This window comes from Mobula hypostoma, chromosome 15, assembly GCF_963921235.1.
Source record: "Mobula hypostoma chromosome 15, sMobHyp1.1, whole genome shotgun sequence".
Taxonomy (NCBI): domain Eukaryota; kingdom Metazoa; phylum Chordata; class Chondrichthyes; order Myliobatiformes; family Myliobatidae; genus Mobula; species Mobula hypostoma.
Window position 1 is genome coordinate 61059316 of NC_086111.1, and position 15614 is coordinate 61074929.

A 15614-nucleotide genomic window follows, 5' to 3' on the forward strand; every position below is an offset into this window, starting at 1 on the left:
TTCTTATACTTCTCAAGTACCTTGTTTGTTCCTACCTGCCAATACCTGCCATGCACCTCCTTTTTATTTCTTCGCCAGGGTCTTAATATCTCTTGAAAACCAAAGTTCCCTAAACCTGTTATCCTTGCCTTTTATTCTGACAGGCATATACAATCTTTGTATTCACAAAACTTCACCTTTGGTAGAAAACAGCCCGTCCCAATCCACACTTGCCAGATCCATCAAGATTGTCCTTTGTCCCATTTAGAATCTCAACACAAGAACCAGACCTATCCTTTTCCATAATTCCCTGATAGGAGATCAAGTATTGTACACTCTCTCATTGGGACTTCTACATACTGATTAAGGAAACTTTCCTGAACACATTAGACAACATCTATCCCTTCTAGTCCTTTAAAATATGGGAGTCAGAGTCAATATGTGGGAAGTCAGAATCACCTACTACCACAACCTTAAGTTTCTTGCAAATGTCTGCAATCTCTCTACAGATTCTTTCCTCTAAATCCCAGGGATGGTTGGGTGGTCTATAATATTGTCCCATTAATGTGGTTGTATCTTTCTTATTTCTCAGTTCCACCCATAAAACCTCACCAGACGAGTTCTACATTCTGTCCTGACTGAGCACTGCCACAAGAACATGACCATAAGATACAAGGCCATTTGGCCCATTGAGACTGCTCCACCATTTCATCATGGCTGATCCAATTTTCCTTTCGGCCCCAATCACCTGCCTTCTCTCCATATCCCTTCATTCCTTGACTAATTAAGAACCTATCAATCTCTGCCTTAAATATACATAAAGATTTGGCCTCCACCGCTACCTGTGGCAAAGAATTCCACAGATTCATCACTCTCTGGCTAAAGAAATTCCTCCTCATCTCTGTTCTAAAAGGACGCCCCTCTATTCTGAGGCTGTGTCCTCTGGTCTTAGACTCTCTCACCATAGGAAACATATTCTCCACATCCACTCTTTCAAGGCTTTTTGCCATTTGATAGGTTTCAATGAGGACACCCCTCATTCTTTTGAATTCCAGTGAATACAGGCCCAGAGCCATCAAATGCTCTTCATATGACAAGCCATTCAATCCTGTAATTATTTTCATGAACCTCCTTTGAACCCTCTCCAGTTTCAGCACATCCTTTCTAAGATAAGGGGATCAAACCAGCACACAATACTCCAAGTGAGGCATCATCTGTGTTTTATAAACTCTCAACATTACATCCTTGCATTTATAAGAACATAAGAACCTAAGAAATAGGAGCAGGAGTAGGCCATCCGGCCCATCAAGCCTGCTCCGCCATTCAATAAGATGATGGCTGACCTGTCCGTAAACTCAGCTCCATCTACCTGCCTTTTCCCCATACCCCTTAATTCCCCTACTATGTAAAAATCTATCTAACTGTATCTTAAATATAAAAGAAGCCTCAACTGCTCCCCTGGGTAGAGAATTCCACAGATTCACCATTCTCTGGGAAAAAGAGTTTCTCATCTCCAACCTAAATCTTCTCCCCTGAATCTTGAGGCAATGTCCCCTAGTTCTAGTCTCACCTACCAATGGAAACAACTTTCCTACTTCTATCTTATTTATTCCTTTCAAAATTTTGTATGTTCTTTTCTAGTCCTCTTGAAATGAATGCTAACATTGCGTTTGCCTTCCTCACCACAGACCCAATCTGCAAGTTAACCTTTTGGGGATCCTGCACTGGGGATCCCAAGTCCCTTCGCATTTCAGTTTTTTGTATTTTCTCTCCATTTAGAAAATAGTGAACCCTTTCATTTCTTCCTTGTCTAAAAGCCATCTTCCTTCTCCTGTAATCTAGGACCAACTTGATTTTCCCAATCTACCTGTATAGTGAAGTCCCTCATGATTACTGTAACATTGCCCTTGCGGCATGCATTTTCTATCTCCCATTTGTAGGCAACATCCTAACTACTGTGTAGGGTTCTATATACGACTCCCATCAGGGTCCTTTTACCCTTGCAAGTTCCTTAGCTCTATCTGCAATGATTCAATACCTTCCGGCCCTGTGTCACCCCTTTCTAATGATTTGATTTCATTTTTTACCAACAGAGCAACGCTGCCCCCTCTGCCTTCCTGCCTGTCCTTTCGATGCAATTAAGCTTCCAGCTATAAACTTTTCAGCCATGATTTACTGATGCCTACTAATCTGCAACTGTGCTGCAAGTTCACCTACCTTATTCCTTATCGTGTGTGCATTCAGATACAATACCTTCAGTCCTGTATTCACCTGTTTCAATTTTGTCACACCATACTCAACCTTTTGATTACTAAATTTGTCTAAAGGTCTTACCAACATCAGCCTCCACAACCTCTCCACTAACTTAAACATGAGGAATTCTGCAGATGCTGGAAATTCAAGCAACACACATCAGAGTTGCTGGTGAACGCAGCAGGCCAGGCAGCATCTCTAGGAAGAGGTACAGTCGACGTTTCGGGCCAAGACCCACTTCCTAGAGATGCTGCCTGGCCTGCTGCGTTCACCAGCAACTTTGATGTGGGCTGCTCTCCACTATCTATTCTGGCACTCTGGTTCCTATTCCCTTGCAACTCTGTTGTGACATTTTCCCTGATTAGTTACACCATCTCTCCCCCTTTAATCCCATTGTCCTCTCCAGGCTCTATCACATCTAAAATAATGGAACCCTGAAATATTGAGCTGCCAGTTCTATCCCTTCTGCAGTCAGTTCTCACTAATGGCTACAATATCATAATTCCATGTGTTGATCCATGCCCTGAACTCATCTGCCTTTCCTACAATACTTCTTGCATTGAAATATACACTCAAAATGTTAGTCCCACCACCTGTTCTGACACTCTGGTTTCCATCGCCCTGCAACTCTAGTTTAAACCTCACCCCCACCCCACACCGCGTGTAGTACTAGCAAATCTTCCCAATGGGATATTAATCCCTCTCTAGTTTGGGTGCAAACCATCTCTTCTCTACATGCAACTTCCCTGGAAGAGAGTCCACAATGATGCAAAAATCTGAAGTCCTCCCTCCTACATCAACTCCTTAGCCACTTTGTTAAACTGTATAATCTTCCTATTACTGGTGTACTTAGCATGGCTAGCAATCCTGAGATGACAACTCTGGAGATACTGTCCTTTAGATTTCCTAATTCCCTGAACTCACTTTGCAGAACCTTGTTCCTCTTCCTACCCATGTCATTGGTAGCTACACGGATCAAGACCTCTGGCTGCTCACCCTCCCGCTTCAGAACGCTGAAGACTCAATTCGAGATGTCCTGGAACCTGGCATCCAGGAGCAACATATCATCCAAGAATCTCGTTCTCGTCCACAGAACCTCCTTAGTTAATAAATGCATCAGTAATCCACTACCCATTACCCACCACATCAAAGTGCAAACTTTGTGCATATTAATGCCTCTGGGCCTTGAACTTTGGTGTATTCTGCTTTCCCTGCAATTTCAACAAAATCCTCATCTTCTTAGCCATCATCTAATCACATTGATAGATAGCAGGCTTTAGTCAAACTGAGAAGACAGCAAGCTCTAGTGATCTGCAGTAACTCTGAACTTCAAATTATCTTCCATGCAGCAAAACAGTTTAAACATCAAAGAAGAACTGAACTTAAGGCTATTTCTATTCAGGTACATTACTCTGGTTTCCAATATAATTCAAATGGCAAGACAGAATAACTACACCAGACTGGCATAAATTAAATAACAAATCTGAAAGTAGCAAAATGCCATACAATACAAAACTATGCAAGATAAGTCTTTATGCCAATGGTTCCCATCCTGGGGTCCACGGGCCCCTTGCTCAATGGTCCATGACATAAAAAAGGGTGGGAGCCCCTGCTTTATGCAATAACTAATCCCTGTATGCTTCAGTTGCTGCAATCAATGTTAATGTGCTTCTGCACTGTAATCTCTCTCACCTGCAATGAAGAACTAGGTAAGGAAATGCTGTACAATGATTAAGGCAACTAACAACTAACAATGGAATAAAATTATATCCCAAACTCTCCTTAAAACGCAAATCAGAATCTTTACAATAACCTTGCTTTTTTGTTGTTCAATTGTGAAGAGGCTGGGCTTATCAGGTTTATTAACTGGATCAAAGTAACTAGATTAATTTTATGGTTTTATAATTCAATTATTTTGGCATCATAAAATAAGAAAGGTGAAAGAGGGTCTGAAAAAGTTAAGACACTTGCTGCTTTAACAAAAACCATAAAAACAGCACAAGTGTCTGATGAAGAGTCAACTTGACACACCATTCCTCTTTCCACAGGTCATGCCCGATAGTTCAGCTTTTAATGTTTTTGTTTCAAATCACAACAGACCCATTTTTTAATCTCATCTCCCCTGTTCCCTACAATGACAGAGGGGTGTATGGGGTGTCCAGGGAGGGGCAGCACCTCTGGTGAAGAGGCTTGTTGTGTCCATTCCAGGGTAGTTTGCTCACCTTTGGGCCCCACTGGACACTCAGCTCTCAACTGTGGCTCCATGCGACAGTAGCCACACCCTGGTACCCAGGAGAGGGTAGCCGGCAGCCTCGCACCCTGGCTAGATAGGGAAATGCCTGGGCTAGCATGTGAAGCCAGCTCCGGCAGACTGGGAGGATGCGATCCACAGTGAGACCCAACAGCCAGGAAGGCAGTCCTGCAATGCTCCATGGAGCACAAAGGGCGTGACAAGGCACAGAGGACGTCATGGTCGTCCAGTGCAACCAAGGAATACCCCAGTTTGCGACGGTTGTTCACACCACTGGAGTCAGACTCCTGAAGTTCAGAGAGTGCAACTGCCCCAGTGCAACAGCTCTTCCGCTTAAAAAAGACCCTCCCGCACAGGTTTCACTGTCCTCGTCGGAAACAACGGACCACCAGCCAAAAGCCAAACTACGGCAGAGAAATTACTCACATCTCCAGGTGCTACTACGTCATTACAGAAGTAGCAGCCTAGCTTGTGGCCAGGAATGTTGGAGAAGAGCGAAGAGCCCATCACCGAGGGAGGAACGGCTGCGGCAGCTAAAGTGGGTTCTCCACATTCCTGCTTGGGCTTCTTCAGACCGTGTCTCATCACAACAAATGTATCGAATCCCAAGGCGGCATTAATAACTAACTAGAAACAAAAAGAGTTATATTATTTCATTTGCATTTAATTCCACCTTTCATTTTCATTCTTCCCTGACCATTATATTTTTCACTGAGACTTTCACCCAAGGGGGAACCAGGTATGGAAAACATTTGCATATTTAATGCAGTAGATTTTAAATTTTATTGATCGGATTACATGGGTTTACTTCCCAAAGCCAAGAATGGAACTTGCATCTCAAGCAGGGGCTCTAATTCAAATTATAAACCCTTCAAATGTTATATGCAAATACATAGCTGGTTAGCCCAGTATAAGCACTTCATTATAGAACCTCAGTGACCAAGGACACATTAGGGAAAAGGAGTTACAACTAAAATATGATTAAAATGCACAAGGTTTTTGGAAGAAGGTAAACAAATATCAGAGTTGTACTGGATATGTATACTTTGACAATAAAATGAACCTTGAACCTTCAACTTTGATCAAAATAATGGCTCTGACAGGGATTATGCCATTGCTGAAGTAGCCACTACTGCGACCTGGCTACAAAAGACAATAGACAGTAGGTGCAGGGGTAGGCCATTCGGCCCTTCGAGCCAGCACCGCCATTCACTGTGATCATGGCTGATCATCCACAATCAGTATCCAGTTCCTGCCTTATCCCCATAACCTTTGATTCTGCTATCTTTAAGAGCTCTATCCATCTCTTTCTTGAAAGCATCCAGAGACTTGGCCTCCACAGCCTTCTGGGACAGAGCATTCCATATATCCACCACTCTCTGGGTGAAAAAGTTTTTCCTCAACTCCGTTCTAAATGGCCTACCCCTTATCCTTAAACTGTGGCCTCTGGTTCTGGACTCACCCATCAGCGGGAACATGTTTCCTGCCTCCAGCGTGTCCAATCCCTTAATAATCTTATATGTTTCAATAAGATCCCCTCTCAGCCTTCTAAATTCCAGATGTCTGGACACATGACTTGAACGACAGCAATGATGATTAATAAGCAGGGAAAGCCATGATAATATAGGATGAGACAAAAAAATAATTGGGGAAGGAAGACCTCACTTTATAAGCACGTGAGTCCTGCAGGTGCTGGAAATCCAGAGCAACACACACAAAATGCTGGAGGAACTCAGCAGGTCGGGCAGCATCTATGGAAATGAATAAGCAATCAATGTTTCGGGCGGAGACCCTTCATCAAGATGGGAAAGGAATTGAGAAGATGCCAGAATAAGAAAATGGTGGGGGGGGGGGGGGGTAATGAAGGAGGACAAGTGAGCAGGTGATAGGTGAATTTAGCTGGGTGGGGAGGGGGGTATAAAGTCAGAAGCTGCGATGTTTATAGTCGGAAAAGGTAAAGAGCTGGAGAAGAGGGAATCTGATAGGAGAGGTGAGTGGGGCATGGGAGAAAGGGAAGGAAAAGGGGCACCAGGGCTAAGTTATAGGCAGGTGAGGAGAAGAGGCCAGAGTGGGGAATAGAAGGGGGGGGGTGGAATTACTGTAAGTTGGAGAAATCGATGTTCATGCCATCAGGTTGGAGGCTGCCACTTTCCCTGTTTCCAAGAACATTAAAGGGGCCTTAAGTAAGTTACCACAGACACGTAGCCTCACGTCCCTACAGTCAGAAACTTCAGTACACGGGGCAGAAAATACATGTGCTGAGGGTGACAGCTACATTTTTTTTATTCTTAAGAAGCAAAGCTGACGATTAGAAGGGATATGCGTCAACAAGAAGAAAAGAAATTAACTTTCCACTGCTGACTCTTTCTCCAGCCGTAGATTTGCCCTTGACAGTGAAATGAGTGCACACTCATTACCTTACGCTGACTGGCAGCGATGACCGTGGGAAGCCAGCGACTCTCACGTGTGTCCATGAGCAGGAAAATGACATCATGTGAGCTAATGAGCTTCTCCAGTTGCTCAACATCATTCTGTGCCTGTTGCATTGTCACCTCAGAAAAGTTCACAGGGTGACCGGGCATTGGTATGGATAGGATATACCCCTCCACTTTCTGCAATGACAAAATGATAAAATAGAAACGGTCGTTAAAGTTCAAAGTGAATTTTATTATCAGAGTACCACATACAAGTCTGAAATTCATTTCCTGTGTGCGTACTCATCAAAACTATAGAATAGTAACTATAACAGGATCAATGAAAGATCAAGTAGAGCATAGAAGACAACAAACTGTGCAAATGCAAATATAAATAAATAGCAATAAATAACGAGAACAAGATGATGAGTCCTTAAAGTGAGGTAATTGATTATGTGAACATCTCAATGGAATAGTATAGTCATCCCCTTTTATTCAAGAGCCTGATGGTTGAGGGGTAGTCACTGTTCTTCAACCTGGTGGTGTGGGTCCTGAAGCTCTTTTACTTTCTACTTGATGGCAGCAGCGAGAGCCTGGGTGATGAGGATCTCGGATGATGGACAAAGTGATGATGACACGTAATCTTAACGCATTCTGCAGAGTAGCAGCGTAATTCTTAAACTTTGTATTAAGATATTTCAGGGATGCCCAGAAAAGTTCAAGAATGTAAGATCAAGCAACAAACATAAAAGCTGCTGGTGAACGCAGCAGGCCGGGCAGCATCTCTAGGAAGCGGTACAGTTGACGTTTCGGTCCGAAACGTTGACTGTACCTCTTCCTAGAGATGCTGCCTGGCCTGCTGCATTCACCAGCAACTTTTATGTGTAACACTCACAACATGCTGGAGGAACTCAGCAGGTCGGGCAGCATCCGTGGAAAAGATCGGTCGATGTTTCGGGACGGAACCCTTCGTCAGGACTGTAGAGGGAAGGGGCAGAGGCCCTATAAAGAAGGTGGGGGGAGGGTGGGAAGGAGAAGGCTGGTAGGTTCCAGGTGAAAAACCAGTAAGGGGGAAGATAAAGGGGTGGGGGAAGGGAGGCAGGGAGGTGATAGGCAGGAAAGGTGAAGAAAGAATAGGGGAGAACACAATGGGTAGTAGAAGGACCATCTGCAGATTATTTTGTGTTAACTTTTATGTGTGTTGCTTGAAATTCCAGCATCTGCAGATTTCCTCGTGTTTGCAAGAATGTAAGACGATGAGGTTGGGAAGAGACTATGGAAACTGACCCTGGAAAGTAATTTTATCTAGAAAATCTACAACTAAATCCCCAGGCAAGAGGGAAATTGATAAATGCTAAATGCAGGCACAATCAGGGTGTCAACTTAAAGTGATTTATTTATTTGTTGCCCCTACTGGAAGATTTGTAATAGAAAGAAAAGACTTGCTCTATACAGGGCTTACTAAATTTGGCTTATAATACAATGCGTACACTGTGATTATCAAACATGTTTGAATATTCTTTGGAATGTCTCAACATGCTTGACAATTACAGGTTAAGCACTGTATTGTCAGCCAAACGTGCTGGTCAATTAGCATCTATCTAGAATCGGCAACCAGACGAATGGCCAGTTAAGCATCCTCGTTGACTTTCTACCATCAGGCTGGAGACTCCGATGCATAAAGGCGAGAACGGTCAGGATGGGAAACAGTTTCTTCCCTCAGACCATTAGGCTTCTGAACTCCCTGCCGCATCGAATTAGAAGTGTCACCAGAATGTGCACTGTACCCTACAATATTTAATTTATGCACTTTACTTTGTTTATCCATGCCTAATATATTGGTAGATTTAATTCTTATTTCCCTAAGTTTTTGTGTGTTATAAGTGTACTACTGTGCTTTACACCCTGGTCCAGAGAAACATCAACATGCATACATGTCTATAGTTAAATGTCAATAAACTTGACTTGACTTGATCCATTTCTGCAAATATTTTTGAAGAATAAATTCCAGTCAAAACATCAAGAAGAAACCCATGCACTTCCTCATTGGTACTTAAAGAGTAACTGGGTGCTCTGTATCATTCTATGTGTGTTGCTCTGTATGGTAACATTTACAGGCCTTACTGAACTACTCAGGATGGTGAAACAATGGGTAATTACCAAAACTACTTTGTGAAATAACAGAAAATGTGGGTATTTCCATGCACTAGCATTCTAATAGAGGAATGCTAAGGTGCAGCCAGTGATTCAATGAAACTGCGCTCCCATTTCCAGGTGGACATGTAGTTCAGTGATCTAATACCAACTCTTCACTATTCATGGAGACAACTCGCCTACTGATTCTGTAGAGGCTAAAAGGGATTTAAATGGTAGAGCAGGCTGTGATTGAGTCAAGTAGCAAATTTTCAGAATCAGGTTTAATATCACTGGCATAGGTTGTGAAATTTGTTACTTTGCGGCAGCGGTACAATGCAATACATGATAACATAGAAGAAAAAGACTTTAAATTACAGTAAGTGGGTATATATATATACTAAATAGTTAAATTAAATAAGTAGTGCAAGAAACAAAAATTTAAAAAGTAATGAGGTTTTGTTCATGGGTTCAGTGTCCATTCAGAAATTGGATGACAGAGGGGAAGAAGCTGTTCCTGAATCGCTGAGTGTGTGCCTTCAGGCTCCTGTACCACCTTCCTGATGGTAGCAATGAGAAGAGGGCATGTCCTGGGTGGTGAGGATGCCACCTTCTTGAGGCAGTGCTCCTTGAAGATGTCTTGGATACTACGGAAGCTAGTACCAATGATGGAGCTGGCTAATCTAACAATTCTCTTTAAACTTTAAACAACTAATTAGGCCCTGCCATGGCATATTAATTTAAGAAAACCTTAAAAGCTTTATCAGGAGATTTCACCAAGAACCTTCATCAGGACTCAGCATGACAACTGCTTATTCCTCTCCACAGAGGATGCCTGACCTGCCGAGTTCTTCCAGCGTTTTGCACTGCTGCTCTGGATTTCCAGAACCTGCAGAATCTTGTGTTTTTTAAAATCTTCATAATAATCTTGCTAATGGTTGTTGATTAAGAATTGACTTCTTAACTTTCTCACATTTGAGCACAAAACAAAAGTGGACAGAAGCAGTGAGGTTCTCTTGAGAACTGAGCCAAGCATTTCACATTTCAGCTAGATCCACACATATGTGCTTTCAAAATGCCTGGACAATTTCCAAGCGGACATGACAGTTCACTCAGCTAAGTGCTGTAAGCCTTTTGCCCTGTGCTGAGAGACTTCTCCGAGAGCAACAGGCCAGCTCGAACTTCTGCACACGTCCGAACTGATTTAATTAAGATAAACATGAGAGAATGATTGAAGTGTGTGTGCAGGCACAGATGTACTTCAGCTTTTTAACTTGGGTCATTCAGAAACATTCAATTTAAAAGGCAGGCTTAATAGCGTTATGTGGGGCCCAATGTCAACAATACCAACCTTGTCCATACAGGTGGATGCTTGCACTGAAAGAGACCCATGCCCTGCTGGAAGGGAACAGTGTGGCCAGAGTACAGATGACTGCAAGAGATCTACCTCTTGCAAAGATACAAACAGTACAGGTTGAGTACTCCTTATCTGAAATGCTTATGTTTCAAATTCTGATTTTTTTTCACATTTTGGAATATATAATAAGATAGCTTGGGATCATCATCGTTTCCTACTCTGAATTTATGTGCCATCAGTAAGCTGCCTTTGCCTTACACTGTTCATTACAGTGTACTAAACAGTAAAAATGTATTGCACACCATTAAAATAATGAAAATGTAATGTGTGCAGGGTAACAAAAGCAACTCAGCAGCATCGGGAGAATACCTGAATCAGTGGTTGAACAACAACAAACAACGACAGGCTTTCAGTCTTCACCTGCGATGCCATGTTTTGATTAAAAGGTTATAGTACACTGGATTTATATTTTAACTTTTTTTAGGTTTATGTAAGGTATGAAAGCAATCAGCATTGTAGACTTGTTCTGGTGTTAGATTTTCATCAGTGACGATCTTGGCAAAATCATCAATTAATTTCTCTAACAACAGGAATTCTGCAGATGCTGGAAATTCAAGCAACACACATAAAAGTTGCTGGTGAACGCCGCAGGCCAGGCAGCATCTCTAGGAAGAGATGCAGTCGACGTTTCAGGCCGAGACCCTTCGTCAATTAATTTCTCTGCAGCTTCATGATCACCAGATCACCACAAATCTTTAACAATTTAAAGATTTAAAGAAAATATTTTAAGAGTTAAATTTCTGGAACCAGCCTGCTGAGTGTTCACAATTACTTTCAATTTTCAGTTTGACCTGATAGTTTCATGTTAAGCGGTATTTGCTCACTCTGACGCTGATGAATCAATTCTTTCAATACATGTGGAGATCTTCATTTTTCGCTCAATGAAGTGTTTTTCTATTTTTCATTAACTTCTGTTCATTATGTGTGTGGGCCACTCCTCAGAACTGTCTGTGCTGCTCAGAGACTGGCACGTTGCGCAGCCAGTCGCTGCTCACCCTGTACTTGTGATCTCGAAAACCAAAAGCTTACAGCACGTGTTTCCAGCACTCAAGCCCCTCGCTCGGCTCAGTGTACTGCTAGGGTTTTAAACAACCAACATGCAAGCTGATGAATCAAACTTCCACGAAGTACTTTCACAACTGAAAAGTTTCACCTCCTAAAATGGTGTACTAGCTGCATTAAGAATTACTGAAGAATGAGCTGTATAGCGTATTACCTAATCAAATAAAAACAAGGTAGATATTTTATCTCCAGTAAATCAATGGAACTAAATTTTAGGAGTGAAGTAGACTGACAGGAGTGAAGCATATACTGACAGGAAATAAATTTCTTGGAAAATGACCGAACACTTATTATAACACCCCATTCCAAACCACTTTGCCAGCATTACAGGCATGTTTTTGCACTGCCATACTCTAAGTCACCCTTACCAAATGAAAAATACAAAAATGCAAAAAAAATCCTCAAATTATAAACATTAAAAAGTCTACAGATGCTAGAAATCCAAAGCAACGCACACAAAGTGCTGGAGGAGCTCAGCAGGTCAGGCAGCACCTATGGAAATGAACAAATAGTCGACGTTTCAGGCCGAGACACTTCTTCAGATCGGGATCTACTGCGTAGTTAGAAACTATTGCGAGTGTCTGCAAGAAAATGAATCGTAGGATAATGTACGATGATGTTTATGTACCTTGATAAAAAAATTATTTTAACTTTGAACATAAGGGAACACCAGCAAAGCAGAGCAAGCTTTTCCTTAACAGAACCAAATTAGCATGTTAACAAAGGATAATTGTAGATGATGATACGTGACTCAGTCAGCTACAGTCAAGTGATGAACCGCAGCTGCTGCTGCTTCTTGTTTGCTCAGAAGGGTGCAGGCAGACATTTGGGGAATTTTTGCAAGAAATTTGGATTGTGAACAAAATTAATTTGAAAAGGTTTTCAATTACGTTCAGAGTTATCATTCTGTGAACTGTATTAAGAATTTGCAGATGGCTAGAGGCAAGATAGCAACCAAAATATAGTAATTTAAGGCTTGTTTGAAATTGTTTGTTGCTCCAGCTGATTGCTTATTGCTCCAGATTTCAGCATCTGCAGTCTCTTTTGTCTCCTTAACAGAGGAGGATTTGAATATCTTTGCCCTGCTCCATACAACAGATGGTGTCAGCACTTGAGAATATTCGAAATAGGTGCACTGGACAATGAATCTGCTTTGTTGTTCAACAAGATAATGGTGAAACCAAGTCCACTTTCCAGTACTATCCTTATTTCCTTCAATCCTCTCAGTACACAAAAACCGAGCAATGTCTGACTTAAGCACAACAGATAATTCTTTATCCTTTTCTGTACATGGACCTGTGTCCATTTATTGTCCATCACTAAATGCTCTGCAAACCGAGTACCCATTTCAGCCGGCAATTTAGAGCTATATCAGTAGTTCTCCAATCAACTATCAGCCAGAATGTTTCTTTCCTGAAGGATTTGAGTGAACCAGATTTTCTTTTACAGCAATCTCAGCTTACTGCACTGTTATTAACAACAGCAAGCACCTCTGCCAACCCAGAAAGCCCACTGCTTTTATCAAAACTAGAGACCAACCATAGCCTTAGCCCAGACCACTAGCAGGCTTGCTCGCCACCGGGTCTGACTGGCAACCAAAAGTCGATCTTGGCGAGCAATTTAAGTTTCCTGCCTTCATTGCATCATCAGTACTGAGGCCTGACATATACACTCTGCAAGATACCTCGAAGCAGGTCGTCATGGTAGAACTCACAGTGCTTTGGGAGGGCCGGATTGAGGAGGTGTTTGAGTGTAATAAAGGCAAATACCAGAAAGAGGTAGAGCAGAGCCAGAGACAGGGATGGAGGGTATGATACAGCGGTGGGTTGTAGAGGTTTTGTTGACTGCTCACTCTGCAAGACCTACTCTCTCCTTGGCATTACGGGGGCCTGCAGAGAAAAGAGCTATCACCACCGTCATAGAAGCTGCTGAGTGAGCCTTCAGATGACTATGGATCAAGAGGTGGGACCTATGGACCAGTGCTGCTGGGACACAAAACGGGGCGCCCTGGCTGGGTCACCAGGACTAGGGTGTCTGACGTTGAAAGACCTGAAACACCCGATGACCCCAGGTTACATCACTGATGTGTCCCAGTGCATAACAGTCCCATCTACCTGCACCCAGACCAGCTCTCAATATCAGCGTGGATGTGTCCTCATGAATGAGAACACTAATGGAACCAGGATGAACAGAGGTCACTGTGCTGAAAGAATTGCACGGCTGGCAGTGCTGGGAATCTGGCACTGTCTCCTGTCCTTCCCCGTGCTGCCTTCGGCTCTGGTAGGAAGCTTCTGTAGACCCAGCAAAGAACAACTGCTCAGCTCGATGTGGAGTAGCTGCCTGTGAAGGCCGGTGCTGGGTGAGGTGCTGCGGGTGGTGCGGCTGCCCAGTGCTGAGCTGTGGGGCTCAGGACTGCATCCCAACCGGCCAGGAGCGTGCAGGCCTTTGCAGCGCCTGCTCCAGGTGTTCCATCACTGCCCGATGGAAGTCGCTGTCCCTTTATCTTTTCATTTGGTTGCGCAGCCTATGGAATCCTCCACAAAACCAACGTTACCAGCCAGTGGTTGGCATTGACCTCACTGCATTTACTGCATTGGCCAGCGCGCAGCCCCGATCCCAACAGCTCGACGCTCCCCCGGCCCTGCCTAACACCAGCTCTCAAAGGCAGCCTCCCCACAATAACCTGTGGGACGATTCATTGCTGGGGGAATGGCCAGCTGAGGGGAAAAGCTTTAGGCTGCTCCCTGTCAGGAATGTAGAAAATCACTCAGCTTCCTGACACAGAAGATATATTTATTAGGTATAGGTGCCAAGGTACGTACCTGTGAGTGACTGGACTGGAGAACCAAGAGTCAAAGAACACTACATCACAGAAACAGGCCCTTCAGTCCATCTAGTCCTGGTCTGGTGCGTAGTCTCATCTACCTGCACCAAGACCATAGCCCTCTCATCCGCATACTTATCTAAACTTCTAGATGTTACAAATAAAATCGCATCTACCACTTTCGCTGGCAGCTCGTTCCACACCTGCACCATCTCTGAGTGAATTAATTGTCCCCTAGATTCCCCTTAAATATTTCACCCTTCATTCTAAACTATGACCTCTAGTTCTAGTCTCACCCAACCTTAGGGAAAATAATCCCGCGAACATTCACACTATCTATACCTCTCATAATTCTGTATACCTCTAAGATCTCCCCTCATTCTCCTACTCTCTAGGGAATAAAGTCCTAACTTATTCAAATATTCCCACTAACTCAGGTCCTGAAATTTTTGTAAATCATTCTTGTAAATTTTTTCTGTCCACTCTCAAGCTCATTGATATCTTTCCTGTAGGTAGCTGGTCACAACTGCACACAATACTCCAAATCTGGACCCACCGATGTCTTATACAAATTCAGCATAATACCCAACTGCTGTACTCAATCCCAGAAATTGTGAAGGCCAATGTGCCAAGACCTCTCTTTACCACTCTACCTAGCCATGATGCCACTTTCAGGGAATTAGGGACCTGTTTTTCCCAGGTCCCTTGCTCTTCCACACACTTCAGTGTAAGTCTTACGCTCGTTGGTCCTCTCAAACCTCAGTGTTGAACTTTAGGAGGACAACTAGTGTAAGACTTACAACAATTGTTCATGATAACAAACCAGTGTTTTGCAGGGGCATACACAGCAAGGTTCTAACGTACCTTCAAGCTAAGAACTTTCAATTTCAGGCTGTACAAACTCCTTAAATTTAAATACACCAGCTGCTGTGATCAGATTCAGGTTTGAGCCTCTGGTCCTAGTTTCAAGATAATAGGTCAGTAACCCAAGCATACATGAGGTGAGGTGTGTACTCTGTAAAATCGACGCACACAGAGCAGCAGGACCAGATGGCGTACCTGGATGGGTCCTCAGAGGCTACGCTGACCAGCTGGCGGAAGTTCTCGTGGGTATTTACAACCTTTCGCTGTCCTGGGTTATGTCACACTAGCAACTGTCATACCAACCGCCAAGACGTCAGCAGCAACATGCCTTAGTGACTACAGACAGGTGTCACTCACTCCCATAGTTGCCACGTGCTTGGAAAGATTGGTCATGTCTTGTGTCAACGACGTAATCCT

The 15614-nt window shown here is 43.2% G+C and overlaps 1 protein-coding gene across 1 annotated transcript in view; it reads right to left on the reverse strand.

The window, feature by feature from the left end:
* The window catches only part of atg7 (ATG7 autophagy related 7 homolog (S. cerevisiae)), a 185727-nt gene that overhangs the window by 108349 nt on the left and 61764 nt on the right, over positions 1-15614 (reverse strand). Inside the window, exons 12-13 of the mRNA XM_063068172.1 lie at positions 6901-7095; positions 4910-5110 (exon numbers count right to left, since the gene is read on the reverse strand). Of these exons, the coding sequence (XP_062924242.1) occupies positions 4910-5110; positions 6901-7095 (396 nt within the window). The remainder of the gene's footprint in view (positions 1-4909; positions 5111-6900; positions 7096-15614) is intronic.